The 19,600-nt window shown below is 31.9% G+C and overlaps 1 protein-coding gene across 1 annotated transcript in view; it reads left to right on the top strand.

The window, feature by feature from the left end:
* Positions 1-19,215, top strand: part of trim54 (tripartite motif containing 54) — a 33,563-nt gene extending 14,348 nt beyond the window's left edge. Inside the window, exons 6-9 of the mRNA XM_084737610.1 lie at positions 11,816-11,838; positions 13,605-13,729; positions 15,830-15,917; positions 18,671-19,215. Coding sequence (XP_084593736.1) covers positions 11,816-11,838; positions 13,605-13,729; positions 15,830-15,906 — 225 coding nt within the window. The 3' untranslated portion in view covers positions 15,907-15,917; positions 18,671-19,215. The remainder of the gene's footprint in view (positions 1-11,815; positions 11,839-13,604; positions 13,730-15,829; positions 15,918-18,670) is intronic.
* The last annotated feature ends 385 nt before the right edge of the window (positions 19,216-19,600 follow it).

Here is a 19,600-nt window from a genome sequence, read left to right as displayed (position 1 = left end):
GGTCGTATGTATGTATGTATGTATGTATGTATGTATGAATGTATGGTCATATGTATGTATGAATGTATGGTCATATGTATGTATGTATGTATGAATGAATGTATGGTCATATGTATGTATGTATGTATGTATGAATGTATGGTCATATGTATGTATGTATGTATGAATGTATGGTCATATGTATGTATGTATGTATGAATGAATGTATGGTCATATGTATGTATGTATGTATGTATGAATGTATGGTCATATGTATGTATGTATGTATGAATGTATGGTCATATGTATGTATGTATGTATGTATGAATGTATGGTCATATGTATGTATGTATGTATGAATGTATGGTCATATGTATGTATGTATGTATGTATGTATGAATGTATGGTCATATGTATGTATGTATGTATGAATGTATGGTCATATGTATGTATGTATGTATGTATGAATGTATGGTCATATGTATGTATGTATGTATGAATGTATGGTCATATGTATGTATGTATGTATGTATGAATGAATGTATGGTCATATGTATGTATGTATGTATGAATGTATGGTCATATGTATGTATGAATGTATGAATGTATGGTCATATGTATGTATGTATGTATGTATGTATGTATGAATGTATGGTCATATGTATGTATGTATGTATGTATGTATGAAGGTATGGTCATATGTATGTATGTATGAAGGTATGGTCATATGTATGTATGTATGTATGAATGTATGGTCATATGTATGTATGTATGTATGTATGAATGTATGGTCATATGTATGTATGTATGTATGTATGAATGTATGGTCATATGTATGTATGTATGAATGTATGGTCATATGTATGTATGTATGTATGTATGTATGAATGTATGGTCATATGGATGTATGTATGTATGTATGTATGAATGTATGGTCATATGTATGTATGTATGTATGTATGAATGTATGGTCATATGTATGTATGTATGTATGTATGTATGAATGTATGGTCATATGGATGTATGTATGTATGTATGTATGAATGTATGGTCATATGTATGTATGTATGAATGTATGGTCATATGTATGTATGTATGTATGTATGAATGTATGGTCATATGTATGTATGTATGAATGTATGGTCATATGTATGTATGTATGTATGTATGAATGTATGGTCATATGTATGTATGTATGTATGTATGAATGTATGGTCATATGTATGTATGTATGTATGTATGTATGAATGTATGTATGAATGTATGGTCATATGTATGTATGAATGTATGGTCATATATATGTATGTATGTATGAATGTATGGTCATATGTATGTATGTATGTATGAATGTATGGTCATATGTATGTATGTATGTATGAATGTATGGTCATATGTATGTATGAATGTATGGTCATATGTATGTATGTATGTATGTATGAATGAATGTCTGGTCATATGTATGTCTGTATGTATGAATGAATGTATGGTCATATGTATGTATGTATGTATGAATGTATGGTCATATGTATGTATGTATGTATGTATAAATGTATGGTCATATGTATGTATGTATGTATGTATGAATGTATGGTCATATGTATGTATGTATGTATGTATGTATGAATGTATGGTCATATGTATGTATGTATGTATGTATGAATGTATGGTCATATGTATGTATGTATGTATGTATGTATGTATGTATGTATGGTCATATGTATGAATGTATGTATGTATGTATGGTCATATGTATGTATGTATGTATGTATGAATGTATGGTCATAGGTATGTATGTATGTATGTATGAATGTATGGTCATATGTATGTATGTATGTATGTATGAATGTATGGTCATATGTATGTATGTATGTATGTATGTATGAATGTATGGTCATATGTATGTATGTATGTATGTATGTATGTATGTATGAATGTATGGGCATATGTATGTATGTATGTATGTATGAATGTATGGTCATATGTAGGTATGTATGTATGTATGAATGTATGGTCATATGTATGTATGTATGTATGTATGTATGAATGTATGGTCATATGTATGTATGTATGTATGTATGTATGAATGTATGGTCATATGTATGTATGAATGTATGAATGTATGGATGTATGGTCATATGTATGTATGTATGTATGTATCGATGTATGGTCATATGTATGTATATATGTATGTATGAATGTATGGTCATATGTATGTATGTATGTATGAATGTATGGTCATATGTATGTATATATGTATGTATGAATGTATGGTCATATGTATGTATGAATGTATGGTCATATGTATGTATGTATGTATGTATGTATGTATGAATGTATGGTCATATGTATGTATGTATGTATGTATGTATGAATGTATGGTCATATGGATGTATGTATGTATGTATGTATGAATGTATGGTCATATGTATGTATGTATGAATGTATGGTCATATTTATGTATGTATGTATGAATGTATGGTCATATGTATGTATGTATGAATGTATGGTCATATTTATGTATGTATGTATGAATGTATGGTCATATGTATGTATGTATGTATGTATGGTCATATGTATGTATGTATGTATGAATGTATGGTCATATGTATGTATGTATGTATGTATGAATGTATGGTCATATGTATGTATGTATGTATGTATGAATGTATGGTCATATGTATGTATGTATGTATATATGAATGTATGGTCATATGTATGTATGTATGTATGTATGAATGTATGGTCATATGTATGTATGTATGTATGTATGACTGTATGGTTGTATGTATGTATGTATGTATGAATGAATGTATGGTCATATGTATGTATGTATGTATGTATGTATGAATGTATGGTCATATGTATGTATGTATGTATGTATGTATGATTGTATGGTCATATGTATGTATGTATGTATGAATGAATGTATGGTCATATGTATGTATGTATGTATGTATGAATGTATGGTCATATGTATGTATGTATGTATGTATGAATGTATGGTCATATGTATGTATGTATGAATGTATGGTCATATGTATGTATGTATGTATGTATGTATGAATGTATGAATGTATGAATGTATGGTCATATGTATGTATGTATGTATGTATGTATGAATGTATGGTCATATGTATGTATGTATGTATGTATGAATGTATGGTCATATGTATGTATGTATGTAGGAATGAATGTATGGTCATATGTATGTATGTATGTATGTATGAATGTATGGTCATATGTATGTATGTATGTATGTATGTATGTATGAATGTATGGTCATATGTATGTATGTATGTATGTATGAATATATGGTCATATGTATGTATGTATGTATGTATGTATGAATGTATGGTCATATGTATGTATGTATGTATGTATGAATGTATGGTCATATGTATGTATGTATGTATCTATGTATGAATGTATGGTCATATGTATGTATGTATGTATGTATGAATGTATGGTCATATGTATGTATGTATGTATGTATGAATGTATGGTCATCTGTATATATGTATGTATGTATGTATGAATGTATGAATGTATGGTCATATGTATGTATGTATGAATGTATGGTCATATGTATGTATGTATGTATGTATGAATGAATGTATGGTCATATGTATGTATGTATGTATGTATGAATGTATGGTCATATGTATGTATGTATGAATGTATGGTCATATGTATGTATGTATGTATGTATGAATGTATGGTCATATGTATGTATGTATGAATGTATGGTCATATGTATGTATGTATGTATGAATGTATGGTCATATGTATGTATGTATGTATGTATGAATGTATGGTCATATGTATGTATGTATGTATGAATGTATGGTCATATGTATGTATGTATGAATGTATGGTCATATGTATGTATGTATGTATGTATGTATGAATGTATGGTCATATGTATGTATGAATGAATGTATGGTCATATGTATGTATGTATGTATGTATGTATGTATGGTCATATGTATGTATGTATGTATGAATGTATGGTCATATGTATGTATGTATGTATGTATGTATTAATGTATGGTCATATGTATGTATGTATTTATGTATGTATGTATGTATGAATGTATGAATGTATGGTCGTATGTATGTATGTATGTATGTATGAATGTATGGTCATATGTATGTATGTATGTATGAATGAATGTATGGTCATATGTATGTATGTATGTATGTATGAATGTATGGTCATATGTATGTATGTATGTATGTATGAATGTATGGTCATATGTATGTATGTATGAATGTATGGTCATATGTATGTATGTATGTATGTATGTATGAATGTATGGTCATATGTATGTATGTATGTATGTATGTATGTATGTATGTATGGTCATATGTATGGTCATATATATGGTCATATGTATGGTCATATGTATGTATGTATGAATGTATGGTCATATGTATGTATGTATGAATGTATGGTCATATGTATGTATGTATGTATGTATGAATGTATGGTCATATGTATGTATGTATGTATGTATGAATGTATGGTCATATGTATGTATGTATGTATGTATGAATGTATGGTCATATGTATGTATGTATGAATGAATGTATGGTCATATGTATGTATGTATGTATCTATGAATGTATGGTCATATGTATGTATGTATGTATGTATGAATGTATGGTCATATGTATGTATGTATGTATGTATGAAAGTATGGCCATATGTATGTATGTATGTATGAATGTATGGTCATATGTATGTATGTATGTATGAATGTATGGTCATATGTATGTATGTATGTATGAATGTATGGTCATATGTATGTATGTATGTATGAATGTATGGTCATATGTATGTATGTATGTATGTATGAATGTATGGTCATATGTATGTATGTATGAATGAATGTATGTCATATGTATGTATGTATGTATGTATGAATGTATGGTAATATGTATGTATGTATGTATGTATGAATGTATGGTCATATGTATGTATGTATGTATGTATGAATGTATGGCCATATGTATGTATGTATGTATGAATGTATGGTCATATGTATGTATGTATGTATGTATGAATGTATGGTCATATGTATGTATGTATGTATGTATGAATGTACAGTCATATGTATGTATGTATGAATGAATGTATGGTCATATGTATGTATGTATGTATGTATGTATGAATGTATGGTCATATGTATGTATGAATGTATGTATGAATGTATGGTCATATGTATGTATGTATGTATGAATGTATGGCCATATGTATGTATGTATGTATGAATGTATGGTCATATGTATGTATGTATGTATGAATGTATGTATGTATGAATGTATGAATGTATGGTCATATGTATGTATGTATGTATGAATGTATGGTCATATGTATGTATGTATGTATGTATGAATGAATGTATGGTCATATGTATGTATGTATGTATGTATGAATGTATGGTCATATGTATGTATGTATGTATGTATGAATGTATGGTCATATGTATGTATGTATGAATGTATGGTCATATGTATGTATGTATGTATGTATGTATGAATGTATGGTCATATGTATGTATGTATGTATGTATGTATGTATGGTCATATGTATGGTCATATATATGGTCATATGTATGGTCATATGTATCTATGTATGAATGTATGGTCATATGTATGTATGTATGTATGAATGTATGGTCATATGTATGTATGTATGTATGAATGTATGGTCATATGTATGTATGTATGTATGTATGTATGAATGTATGGTCATATGTATGTATGTATGAATGAATGTATGGTCATATGTATGTATGTATGTATCTATGAATGTATGGTCATATGTATGTATGTATGTATGTATGTATGAATGTATGGTCATATGTATGTATGTATGAATGTATGGCCATATGTATGTATGTATGTATGAATGTATGGTCATATGTATGTATGTATGTATGACTGTATGGTCATATGTATGTATGTATGTATGAATGTATGGTCATATGTATGTATGTATGAATGTATGGTCATATGTATGTATGTATGAATGTATGGTCATATGTATGTATGTATGTATGTATGAATGTATGGTCATATGTATGTATGTATGTATGTATGTATGTATGTATGGTCATATGTATGGTCATATATATGGTCATATGTATGGTCATATGTATGTATGTATGAATGTATGGTCATATGTATGTATGTATGTATGAATGTATGGTCATATGTATTTATGTATGTATGAATGTATGGTCATATGTATGTATGTATGTATGAATGTATGGTCATATGTATGTATGTATGTATGTATGAATGTATGGTCATATGTATGTATGTATGTATGAATGTATGGTCATATGTATGCATGTATGTATGTATGAATGTATGGTCATATGTATGTATGTATGTATGAATGTATGGTCATATGTATGTATGAATGAATGTATGGTCATATGTATGTATGTATGTATGTATGTATGTATGATCATATGTATGTATGTATGTATGTATGTATGTATGAATGTATGGTCATATGTATGTATGTATGTATGTATTAATGTATGGTCATATGTATGTATGTATGTATGTATGTATGTATGTATGAATGTATGAATGTATGGTCATATGTATGTATGTATGTATGTATGTATGTATGTATGTATGTATGAATGTATGGTCATATGTATGTATGTATGTATGTATGAATGAATGTATGGTCATATGTATGTATGTATGTATGAATGTATGGTCATATGTATGTATGTATGTATGAATGTATGGTCATATGTATGTATGTATGAATGTATGAATGTATGGTCATATGTATGTATGTATGTATGTATGTATGTATGTATGAATGTATGGTCATATGTATGTATGTATGTATGAATGAATGTATGGTCATATGTATGTATGTATGTATGTATGAATGTATGGTCATACGTATGTATGTATGAATGTATGGTCATATGTATGTATGTATGAATGTATGGTCATATGTATGTATGTATGTATGAATGTATGAATGTATGGTCATATGTATGTATGTATGTATGTATGGATGTATGGTCATATGTATGTATGTATGTATGTATGTATGTATGGATGTATGGTCATATGTATGTATGTATGTATGTATGTATGTATGTATGTATGTATGTATGAATGTATGGTCATATGTATGTATGTATGTATGAATGAATGTATGGTCATATGTATGTATGTATGTATGAATGTATGGTCATATGTATGTATGTATGTATGTATGAATGTATGGTCATATGTATTTATGTATGTATGTATGTATGAATGTATGGTCATATGTATGTATGAATGTATGAATGTATGGATATATGGTCATATGTATGTATGTATGTATGTATGTATGGTCATATGTATGTATGTATGTATGTATGTATGGTCATATGTATGTATGTATGTATGAATGTATGGTCATATGTATGTATGTATGTATGTATGAATGTATGGTCATATGTATGTATGTATGTATGTATGAATGTATGGTCATATGTATGTATGTATGAATGTATGGTCATATGGATGTATGTATGTATGTATGTATGAATGTATGGTCATATGTATGTATGTATCAATGTATGGTCGTATGTATGTATGTATGTATGTATGTATGAATGTATGGTCATATGTATGTATGTATGAATGTATGGTCATATGTATGTATGTATGTATGTATGAATGTATGGTCATATGTATGTATATATGTATGTATGTATGAATGTATGGTCATATGTATGTATGTATGTATGTATGAATGTATGGTCATATGTATGTATGTATGAATGAATGTATGGTCATATGTATGTATGTATGTATGTATGTATGTATGTATGTATGTATGTATGTATGTATGTATGAATGTATGGTCATATGTATGAATGTATGTATGTATGAATGTATGGTCATATGTATGTATGTATGTATGTATGAATGTATGGTCATATGTATGTATGTATGTATGGATAAAGGTATGGTCATATGTATGTATGTATGAATGTATGGTCATATGTATGTATGAATGTATGGTCATATGTATGTATGTATGTATGTATGTATGAATGTATGGTCATATGTATGTATGTATGTATGAATGTATGGTCATATGTATGTATGTATGTATGTATGAATGTATGGTCATATGTATGTATGTATGTATGTATGTATGTATGAATGTATGGTCATATGTATGTATGTATGTATGAATGTATGAATGTATGGTCATATGTATGTATGTATGTATGTATGTATGTATGAATGTATGGTCATATGTATGTATGTATGAATGTATGGTCATATGTATGTATGTATGTATGAATGTATGGTCATATGTCTGTATGTATGTATGTATGTATGTATGTATGTATGTATGTATGTATGTATGTATGTATGTATGGTCATATGTATGGTCATATGTATGTATGTATGTATGAATGTATGGTCATATGTATGTATGTATGTATGAATGTATGGTCATATGTATGTATGTATGTATGGTCATATGTATGGTCATATGTATGTATGTATGTATGTATGAATGTATGGTCATATGTATGTATGTATGTATGAATGTATGGTCATATGTATGTATATACGTATGTATGTATGTATGAATGTATGGTCATATGTATGTATGTATGTATGAATGTATGTATGTATGTATGGTCATATGTATGGTCATATGGATGGTCATATGTATGGTCATATGTATGGTCATATGTATGTATGTATGAATGTATGGTCATATGTATGTATGTATGTATGAATGTATGGTCATATGTATGTATGTATGTATATATGAATGTATGGTCATATGTATGTATGTATGTATGAGTGTATGGTCATATGTATGTATTTATGTATGAATGTATGGTCATATGTATGTATGAATGTATGGTCATATGTATGTATGTATGTATGAATGTATGGTCATATGTATGTATGTATGTATGTATGTATGAATGTATGGTCATATGTATGTATGTATGTATCAATGTATGGTCATATGTATGTATGTATGTATGAATGAATGTATGGTCCTATGTATGTATGTATGTATGAATGTATGGTCATATGTATGTATGTATGTATGTATGAATGTATGGTCATATGTATGTATGTATGAATGTATGAATGTATGGTCATATGTATGTATGTATGTATGATTTATGGTCATATGTATGTATGTATGTATGAATGAATGTATGGTCATATGTATGTATGTATGTATGTATGTATGAATGTATGGTCATATGTATGTATGTATGTATGTATGTATGAATGTATGGTCATATGTATGTATGTATGTATGTATGAAGGTATGGTCATATGTATGTATGTATGTATGTATGAATGTATGGTCATATGTATGTATGTATGTATGTATGAATGTATGGTCATATGTATGTATGAATGAATGTATGGTCATATGTATGTATGTATGTATGTATGAATGTATGGTCATATGTATGTATGAATGTATGGTCATATGTATGTATGTATGTATGTATGTATGTATGGTCATATGTATGTATGTATGTATGAATGTATGGTCATATGTATGTATGTATGTATGAATGTATGGTCATATGTATGTATGTATGTATGTATGAATGTATGGTCATATGTATGTATGTATGTATGTATGAATGCATGGTCATATGTATGTATGCATGTATGAATGTATGGTCATATGTATGTATGTATGTATGTATGTATGTATGAATGTATGGTCATATGTATGTATGTATGTATGTATGAATGTATGGTCATATGTATGTATGAATGTATGAATGTATGGACGTATGGTCATATGTATGTATGTATGTATGTATGTATGGATGTATGGTCATATGTATGTATGTATGTATGTATGTATGTATGAATGTATGGTCATATGTATGTATGTATGTATGTATGAATGTATGGTCATATGTATGTATGTATGTATGTATGAATGTATGGTCATATGGATGTATGTATGTATGTATGAATGTATGGTCATATGTATGTATGTATGAATGTGTGGTCATATGTATGTATGTATGTATGTATGTATGAATGTATGGTCATATGTATGTATGTATGAATGTATGGTCATATGTATGTATGTATGTATGTATGTATGAATGTATGGTCATATGTATGTATGTATGAATGTATGGTCATATGTATGTATGTATGTATGTATGTATGTATGAATGTATGGTCATATGTATGTATGTATGTATGTATGTATGAATGTATGTATGAATGTATGGTCATATGTATGTATGAATGTATGGTCATATATATGTATGTATGAATGTATGGTCATATGTATGTATGTATGAATGTATGGTCATATGTATGTATGTATACTTTATTTCATATCATGCAAACTAATAAAATAACACAAGTTATAACACTTCCAGTGATCATTATTTATTACAATTGAATTGTTTAACAGTAAAATAACTGTTGACTAAGTTTAATGATCTATCAATTTAACATTTGTTAATTATAAAGTGTTACTTTTCTTTATTGTATCCTGACATTTAAGAGTTGAAAAATCACTCAATCATTGCAGCCCTAATGTGTATTTAAAGGGATAGTTCACATTATTTGATGTGGGGTTGTATGAAGCACTTATCCATACAGTAGATGGCGGTCAGTATGTCCCCAGTTTGGAGAAGTAGCTGGAAAAACAAATTATACAGTATATTTAGAGTATTTTCACTTTGCCTTTAGACAGCTTTTTCTGACAGGAAAGTGTTATAAAAGCCAAATATCGGTCTCCAAACCAACCAAACTCCATGAGCAAAATCAGTAATTTTAGCTCACAGAGCGCAGGAGTTGCTGGTCTACAGCTGCCTCGATCTGTTAGTTTGTTTGCCTTATTGTGTGAGTTTTGTGAATCTTAACTGTCTTTTTAAAATGTCGAAGTCACCACTTAAAGTCACACAATAACTCAAACAAACCAACTGATCAAGGCAGTGATAAATAAGCAACTCCTATTTTCTGTGATGTAAAATTACTGTTTTTGCCTATGGAGTTTGGTTCATTTGGATGAAGCAATTTTTAGTTTTTATAACTGAGGTTTTGTGTCAGAAAAGCTGCCTGACAGTAAAGTAAAGCACTGGTGCAGCAACAACTATCTACTGTAGATAATACATTGACTATAGATGAGCACCTCATACAAACCCACTTCAAAAATGTGAACTATCCCTTTAAGTTACTCAGAGATGACATCTTTTTTGGCACAGTGATACATGTATGATACATGTCCAAGGATACATTTGATTAAACCCAAGTGTCTGACGTCATTTTAGTGTTGAGTGAAAAGTGACAAAAGTTAAAAAGTTAAAGTTGACAGCAGACAGTTGGACGGTCCAGCCTCAGTTTGGTCCCACTCGTCCCTGAAGAGACGAGCAGGTTGTTACTAAAATCAGCCTCCTTACTGCTGATGCAACGTCTCTGCGTCACTGCGTCTCAGCAGAGGAGTGTGTGTGTGTGTGTGTGTGAGAGAGAGAGAGAGAGAGAAAGTATGAGCCTCAGGTGTCTCTGTTTTATGTCGAGCCTCATCCTCTGCCAGAGCAGGTGTTAAAGCAGATAGACTTAGTGGAAGCAGGTAGTAAACACCACGAGGCCAATCTGGCAGCCGGCAGTATTTCTTAAAATCATGTTTGTTTTTTTTTATTTAACACGCTGACGTATCTGACAAACACTTCTGACAGATGTGGCTGGCACCGACAACTGAAGCACAATGTGATTAATTTTCTTCTCTTTCTTCCTGTCTGTCTTGTCTTCTTCACTGTCACACTCGCAGAGCGCCGACGTCATCCTGGAGAAGTAAGTCGAGTGTTTTGTGGTGAAGCTCTGATTCTGCACGTAGAGACTCTGGTCAGGTTTTAATAATTCATCGCTGAGTGTATTTAGTTAAAAGTAGAAGCAGCAGGACTGAGCTGTTAAATGAGGCTGATTGTTGAGTCTAAAATCAAGTCAAACTTGAATTAAACTCAGACAAGTTTCTGCTTTTCTTATGTTTTATGTCAAAAAACAAGCAAGCAAGCAAACAAACAAAACAACAAAGAAATCATGAATACTTCATGCCTTTATTGCTCTCATAAGAAACGCATCAGCCCACCCAGGTGCATGCTGGTCCTACACCTGCCTTCTCACCAGTATAACCTCAGTTTCCCACAGTGTTTCCCAGTTCACAAACAAAAATAAAGACACAATAATACTTACGCAGAAACAACAAAACATAACTGAATTTAAAAAAGAAAAAAATAATAAGTTAACATATTTAACATAAATGAGTTAAACAAATTGTCAGTCGAATCCAATCTAAATAAAGTAAACATCTAGAATATATAAATATGTCCATAGTTTGAATTATTGTTTATTGTATTTTCTTTTCTTATATTTTCTTTTTTTTTTAATTTACCTTAAAACAGCACAAGAAGTCTCTTTATTTGTAGTTCAAAAGACAAAAACTATTACTAAATTGTTAAACAATCACTAAATTACTAAACAATGTTTAACAAATGTGAACAATAATAACAAAATAAAAAAGACAGCAAAACCAATAAGTAACTCACTGAATAAATAAATAAATAAATAAGAAGAATAGCAATAATAAACAACAAAAGAATGAACGATAAGCAGAGATCTGTTTACGTTTGGATTCATGTGTGTGTATTTATATGATATATACATGCATGAATCATGAGTCATGCGCTTGAATGATGAGATCAGTGTTTATAGAGGGTGTAGTGTAACGTACATGTTGTAGTGTAGTGTGTTGTTGTACGGTGTGTGTGTGTGTGTGTGTGTGTGTGTGTGTGTGTGTGTGTGTCAGACGTTCACTCAGTTGGTATACATTATGTAGCAGATGATCAACCTGTTGCCAAGAAGAGATCGAAAAACCAAACAAATCTGTTCCGAAATCTGCAGTCGCCGAGCGGCCACATGGGGCCAAGACAGATCACTGAGTGTGTGTGTGTGTGTGTGTGTGTGTGGTTTGCTGATGGATTGATCCGAACTCAGCCTCTTCTTTAAAATCAATAATCTTTGAAATGGTTTGGTTCATTGAATATTTATTGTTGAATGTATCGTCGATACAGAGGCTGCAGATTACAAGTCTTTAAAGGGACAGTTCACCCCAAAATTAAAAGGCCTCTGGCCTGTAGAGCTGTTAATCCTTCTGAACTGTTTTAGTGTGAGGTGCAGAATTTTGGAGATATCAGTCGGAGAGCTTACCGCCCTCTCTTCAGTATAACTGAACTAAATGGTACAAGTCCTGTGGTGTTCAAAGCGGCAAAAACAAAAAACAAAACAAAAACTCAATGACAGTCTTTTTCCTGGTTAGTCAGATGATCCACAGACCTTGGTGTGAGCAGATTCATGTAGGAACTACTTTCTTTTCTAGTAGAAAGTAGTAGTAGTAGTTTTGAATAAACAAAAAAAAAAAAAGATAGTCTCCAAAACTTTCACAGTGTAACTTAAGTGAATGGGTCTTATTTTGAAACCTGTGTGTGTGTGTGTGTGTGTGTGTGTGTGTGTGTGTGTGTGTGTGTGTGTGCGTGCGTGCGTGCGTGCGTGTGTGTTGACAGAATGGCAGCCGCAGTGAGGGCCTCGAACGCGGAGCGTCCAGAGTTCGGTTATGAGAGCATGAGTCACTTCGACATCGACATTGACGACCTCGCCGTGATGCTGATGAACATCGACTTCTGCTCGGGTAAGAAACAAAAAACAAAGTTTTATCATGTTGGTTACAGAACAGAGTTCAACACAAACTTTTTCTCCAGCTGTGGTTCCAGAAGTGAATTTCCCATCATTCACTCTGCTGACGAATCAGAAAATCCTTATGTAAAGATTTTAAAACCTGAAACCAAAAGAACCAACTGCAAGACGAATTATGAACCATCAAACATTTGAATCAGAGAAAGAAAAAAGTAAAACAGATAATGACTGTGTTCAGGATTATTTTAAAAACAAAGGAACTACTCATCCCACAAAACATTGCAAGAGATGGTTTCTTCTTAAATTTAACTTTTATCAGTGTTTATACTGTGAAGAACAGCTTAACTTTCCATTCACAGAGGCTGCAGACATTTCCATGGTAACAGCAAGCTTACTGTTACTCTGTAGGATTGTGGGTATTGTAGTACTTCTCCATATTTTTCTTAAAATAAGGTTAATATCCAGTGGATCTGTGGCTTCTACATGAAGATATATCTTAGTTTCACAATCTCGTAGCTCATCATAAATTGACCTTGGATCAATACAAAATTATGACTAATAATCTAAATCTTCATCTCATAATATGAGCCTGATTTTCTCTTCTGGAACTTCACTGTTGAGCTCTGTGACAGAGACAAGAGGAAAAAACAGAGTTATAATCAGCCCATTTCATTTCAATTGTTTTTTGTTTTTTTTATTGAATTAGACTTTATAGTTACATTGTGAAGGATTACTGGATTACATTTTGGATTCTGTCTTTAAAATATTTTTTTATTCTGAACCTTTTTTCCATGATAACTGATAATCTCAAAGCTCCACTTTGTGTTGGACCTGTTGGGAGAAAGTATTTTAGTATGAGGTGAAATATTTTCAGTGTTTAATTCTGAAGGCAAGTTTTGAGATTAGATTATATTTGATTTTTTTTGTAATCCAGTGAATTACATTACTTCTTTTAATGCCATATAATTTATATTCAGTAACTGACTACTTTTAAAAACAATCTGACCCAAACCTGAGATTTCTTTTCAAAAATTTTAGGTCAGCAGAGGAGATACTGTCTTTGGGTTTTCATAGCTTGTGATAGCCTCTTATTATTATTATTTTTTTTAATAGTTGATTAATTGATTAGGTACAAATGTGACTAGAAAGATACTGATTGATACTTGGTGATTAATTATTATTTGCGTCCTTTCTTCCCTCTGCCTGATGAAGTGGAGTAACTTACAGATTCATACCGACTTTTCCTCCTGAGTATATTTGATCTTTTTCACAAACTTTTTGATTTAATTCTGTTTTATGCCTCTTTTGATTTTATGGTTTATATGGAAAAAATCTTAATCTAGGCTCCATAGAAAATAAAATCAAGAGGTAAAATATCAGATACAATAGACAACTCTTCTAAAAGAAAAAGAAATACGGTAATATGCATACTATAGTGTTGGCTCTACTGACACACTGTATGATATATAATGAATAAATAAGAAATTTCACCCTGAATGAATGTCAGTAAACACCACACTGCTGCACAAAAACCTCCAGGATTTAACACAAATTCCTTAATTCACATGTTTAAATAGCTCGGATTACTGTCTAAACAAAAGTGTGTGTGTGTGTGTGTGTGTGTGTGTGCGTGTGTGTGTGCGTGTGTGTGTGTGTGTGTGCGTGTGCGCGCTGGTAATTAGGGATTAAACATTATGACATTTACCAGGAATAAACGTCATAATGTTCACCAACAGAAAAGAGCTCTATTAGTTATGTAACAGAATATCAAATATCGCAGTAACAAATGTCTTTGACTACAGGGATTTACCAGACTGTGACGATATCTACTGTGATATTACATGATTAATTATTACTTTATTCTATTATTTTTATAATATAAATTCTACTGCTGCTGATTGCATCGTTTGTACGTGTTTAGGTCACAGCTTCTTTCATTTTATTTTAAGGACCACAGAAACAAATTTTAAATAAACAACAAGAAAAACACATCACACATCAGATTTATTATTTGATAAAAAAGATTTTTTTAATTTGTCTTTTTTTTTTTTTCATCAAATAATGGACAATACAATGTGTGTGTGTGTGTTTTCAGGTGTGGGAGATGATGGAGAGGACGATCCTGAAGACGGTGGAGAAGAGTCTGATCTCGACTTCACCTTCAGATATTAAGACCAAAACAGGTAGCTGTTGTTTTCAGTGACTCGAGTCCAGATTCTGACTTTTTAAATTTGATTTAAAAAACATTTTTCTGACGGACTAACAAACGGGAACGAGAGGAGCTTGTTTCTGTTCCGAGTCTTCCTGCCGACCTTTATTGATGAATCAATCGGGGTTTCGCTCGCTGAAGGATTTGTGGTGTGTTGGATTTTGGTTCACAAAGTGTCAGACTCCTCACATTAGTTATTCAGCTCCCAGCGCTCAGTCGTCGTCATCAGCTGATCGGAGGTTAAGAGTTTGCAGGAATGCACCCGTTTGTCTCCTGAAATCGACACACATTAGACACAAAAAAATTAATCCTTTTTCCGGAGATTTCAAGTGCTTCTCACAGTTTTCATCAGCAGTCGGAGCTCTCAGTTTTCTTAGAGGTCATTCAGAGAAAATTAAAATTAAAATTTCCTCATTACATTCACATCAACAAATGGTGAATTATTAGTGAGTTGGTGGAGACCAAAAACAGAGCAAAAAGAAGAGCTATTTTAGTTTATCAGGTGGACAGAAACACGACTCCACATGAATAATGTTCCTCCACAACTTCTGAGTGTGTAAATAAACAACTGTTTGCTAAACAAGACTGCTGTATCGACTAAAAAAGCAACGTCAGAGCTGGATTCACAGCTTCAATAACTTAAACTGAGATTAATATTTATCCAAAAAAAAAAAAAAAAAAAAGGCAGCTTTCAATAAGACACCATTTCTTCAAAACTCATGATAAAAACAAGTGACTTTGTCTTAAATTAAGGCACCAGAAGAATTTTATTTATTTATTTTTACCATTTTTCCTATTAAACCGGTTAGAGAAGAGGAAGAGGTTAGAGGTCCTGTATAGTTGCTGGAAATAGTTTAGTTTTCTGAAAGTAAGAAAAGTCTTTAATATTTTCATATCTGATGATGATGATGATGATGATGATGATGATGATCTGACTGCATCACAGCACCAGGTTCTGATTCACTCACAATCACTGACAATGAATAAAAGTAGATGAATTAAATCTCAAATAAGTAATTTTTAATTAGTGTCTCATTCCTCTGCTGCGATATTATGCAAAGCGCTTACTGCAGCTTGTTATTAGTTAAATCTACCTCAGTATTAGCTGTAAAATCTTACTAAGATAAGATAAGGTTAGGGTAAGATAAAGTAACGTAAGATTAAATATAGGTTAAATATATTTTCTGAAAATAAGTTTACATTTCTAATGCAAAACTTCCTAGATAAAATATTTTTTCTTTTTAGACAAAAATAAAACTAATTTCTCAGAAACAAAGTTTTTTTTTTTTTTTTTTTTTTTTTTAACTTTCTGGAAAATGACACATGATGTCACATTATAGCTTCACTTGTAAACAGGGCTGGAAGTAACTAATTACAAATACATAAGTATGTGATAATTTGCAAGTGTTTATATGCAAGTAACTGGTAATTAAAGTTTCACTTTTGAATTTTGAAACCACTACATGAAAAGAGAAACAGTACTTGCTAATTATCACATAATTAACCATGGAATCTGGGGTTAATCAAATATATTACTTAGTAACTACCACCTATTTACCATGAAATTATGGGACCAAAGTAACTAATACTCATATTAATAGATGAGTACTTTGTACTGTTACGTAAGTGACACCAGTACTTTTACTTGTAATTGAGTAATATTTTAGTAATGTAACAGTCAGGGGTGGAAGTAACTGTGAGTAGATTTTTCAAGTCTGTACTTTTACTTGTACTTAAGTATGCATCACAAGATGTAATCTACTTAGTTACTTTTAAAATCATAGTCAAGCACTGAGAACAGTTTTAAGTAATATCCAAACCTTTCATCTGAATTTCAGCAGCCAATCAGGTGATCTGATCACAAACAGACCAATGAAAACACTGAGATACAGACGAAAAAGAAAAAAAACAAAATGCTGCAGCAGCACATTTGGAGTACGAATGTTAACGATCAATGGTTAATCGATTAATTGCTGTTAAGAATCTGACCAATTAAAAATGTAAAAATGTTGATGGATATTTAATCAATAGACACGGCAGTAATTTGCACCTCTTTTGATGAATAGGGAAAAGAAAAGTTAGTTTGAAAAGAAAAAAAGAGAAAAACTTGCAGTCCTAGTTTGGAGAGTTGACTGTGACATCAACGGTTAAAAGTAACTAATACTCTGAGTAGTTTTTGCAACAGTACTCGTACTTTCAGTACTCTTTCCACCCCTGCTTCTAAGCATGAACTCATTCAATTCTACATATTTTAAGTGTTTCAGTTAACGTCCTGCAGACAGACAAAGAAAGCCCTGCACCGACGCCTCGCAGGCTGAAGTCATGCAAACAGCTCAGATCCTGTTTATAGATGTTCCTGTTGCTCCGCTGATTAATTGTAATATTTGTAAATGTGCACAGTCTCACTGTGTATCGTACAGAGGGGAAGTGTGAAATCGGCTCTAACAAGACCACTTACGTAAAGAGAGCCGCAGAGTGTGAAGGATTCCCCTCATCCACCAGCATCGCTGTGTTCATGCTGACTCAGTCAAAGGCGGCGGCAACAACAACAACAACAGCATCCTCCGCCTCCGCCTCCTCCTCCTCGTCCTCGTCCTCCTCCTCCGTGCTGTATTTGTGTGGCGTGGTTACATTAGGGCCGAGCAGCTGGAGAGTCACTGCTGATTGTTTGGACGTGGGATGATGACACTGATCTCATGATATTTCATCTTTTGTTCTTTACTCCAGGTCCTCCTCACTGCAGTCCTGAGGAAATGTAAAACACGGAAATAGAGGTTTAATGTAATCCTCTGCCACGATGAACATGAAACAACAAAGACAGCATGATCGAAATCATACCTTTATATACATTATCCATCTGTGTTTCATGCTGCAGCGGCACAGATGCAGGAAGGCTGACTTGGCCGGATTTTTGCCTCCCACATTGTTGCCTTTTGTTCGGTAAAAAAGCCAGTGTATTGTGTGTAAATATAACTCTCCATGTAAAGCTCACCGGAGATGTATACAGTGGATTTAGCAGTGTATTCTCTGCTGTGGGAGGGAAAGTAAAAAGATTTTCCTTCATGTGTGTCTTTCTCTTCAGGATTTAAAGCCCTTATATAGCTCTCTGTCACAATACCCTCTAAAGGCGTCCGTAAAGACTACAGTTTTTGCATTTTATGTGACACAGTGTGAGGATTAAAGTTAATAAGATAGAAACGGTGTCTTTGAGAACTGGGATAGGTTTGTGGCTCACAGCTGTCCTCGTCCTTGAACTCGTCCTTTCTATATTTCAAATAGAAGAGCAGAATTTTTCTTTTTTAAATGTAGAAACGCAAGAGAAAGGCAGCGAGCTGTGCTGCAAATGACCTGCTTTCTTCAGGGGTTTCTCCAAGATCGCTTCATGGTTTTTAGGCCGTCATGTAGGCATGACGAGAAACTAGACCTTCTCAAAAACAACCCCTTGTTCACGTTTTCCGGTCTGGCTACAGAAGCTGAGAACAGTCATGCACACAGAAGTTTTTTTTAAAATGCAGATATCTCGTGATCACGCGTTAATCGCTCAGAGGTGGGCGACTTTACGCTAAGGTCAGGTTACAAGATATTTTTGCTTGTTAAAAACGTTCCCGGTGTCAGATTAGACGATTATGGAGTTGTGAATTTTTGCTGCGTCGTGGC

Source organism: Lutjanus erythropterus, chromosome 15, assembly GCF_056507025.1.
Source record: "Lutjanus erythropterus isolate fLutEry1 chromosome 15, fLutEry1.hap2, whole genome shotgun sequence".
In the NCBI taxonomy this organism is placed as follows: domain Eukaryota; kingdom Metazoa; phylum Chordata; class Actinopteri; order Lutjaniformes; family Lutjanidae; genus Lutjanus; species Lutjanus erythropterus.
The sequence above is the reverse complement of the archived record's forward strand: the minus strand, read 5'-3'. Positions and strand labels throughout refer to the sequence as shown.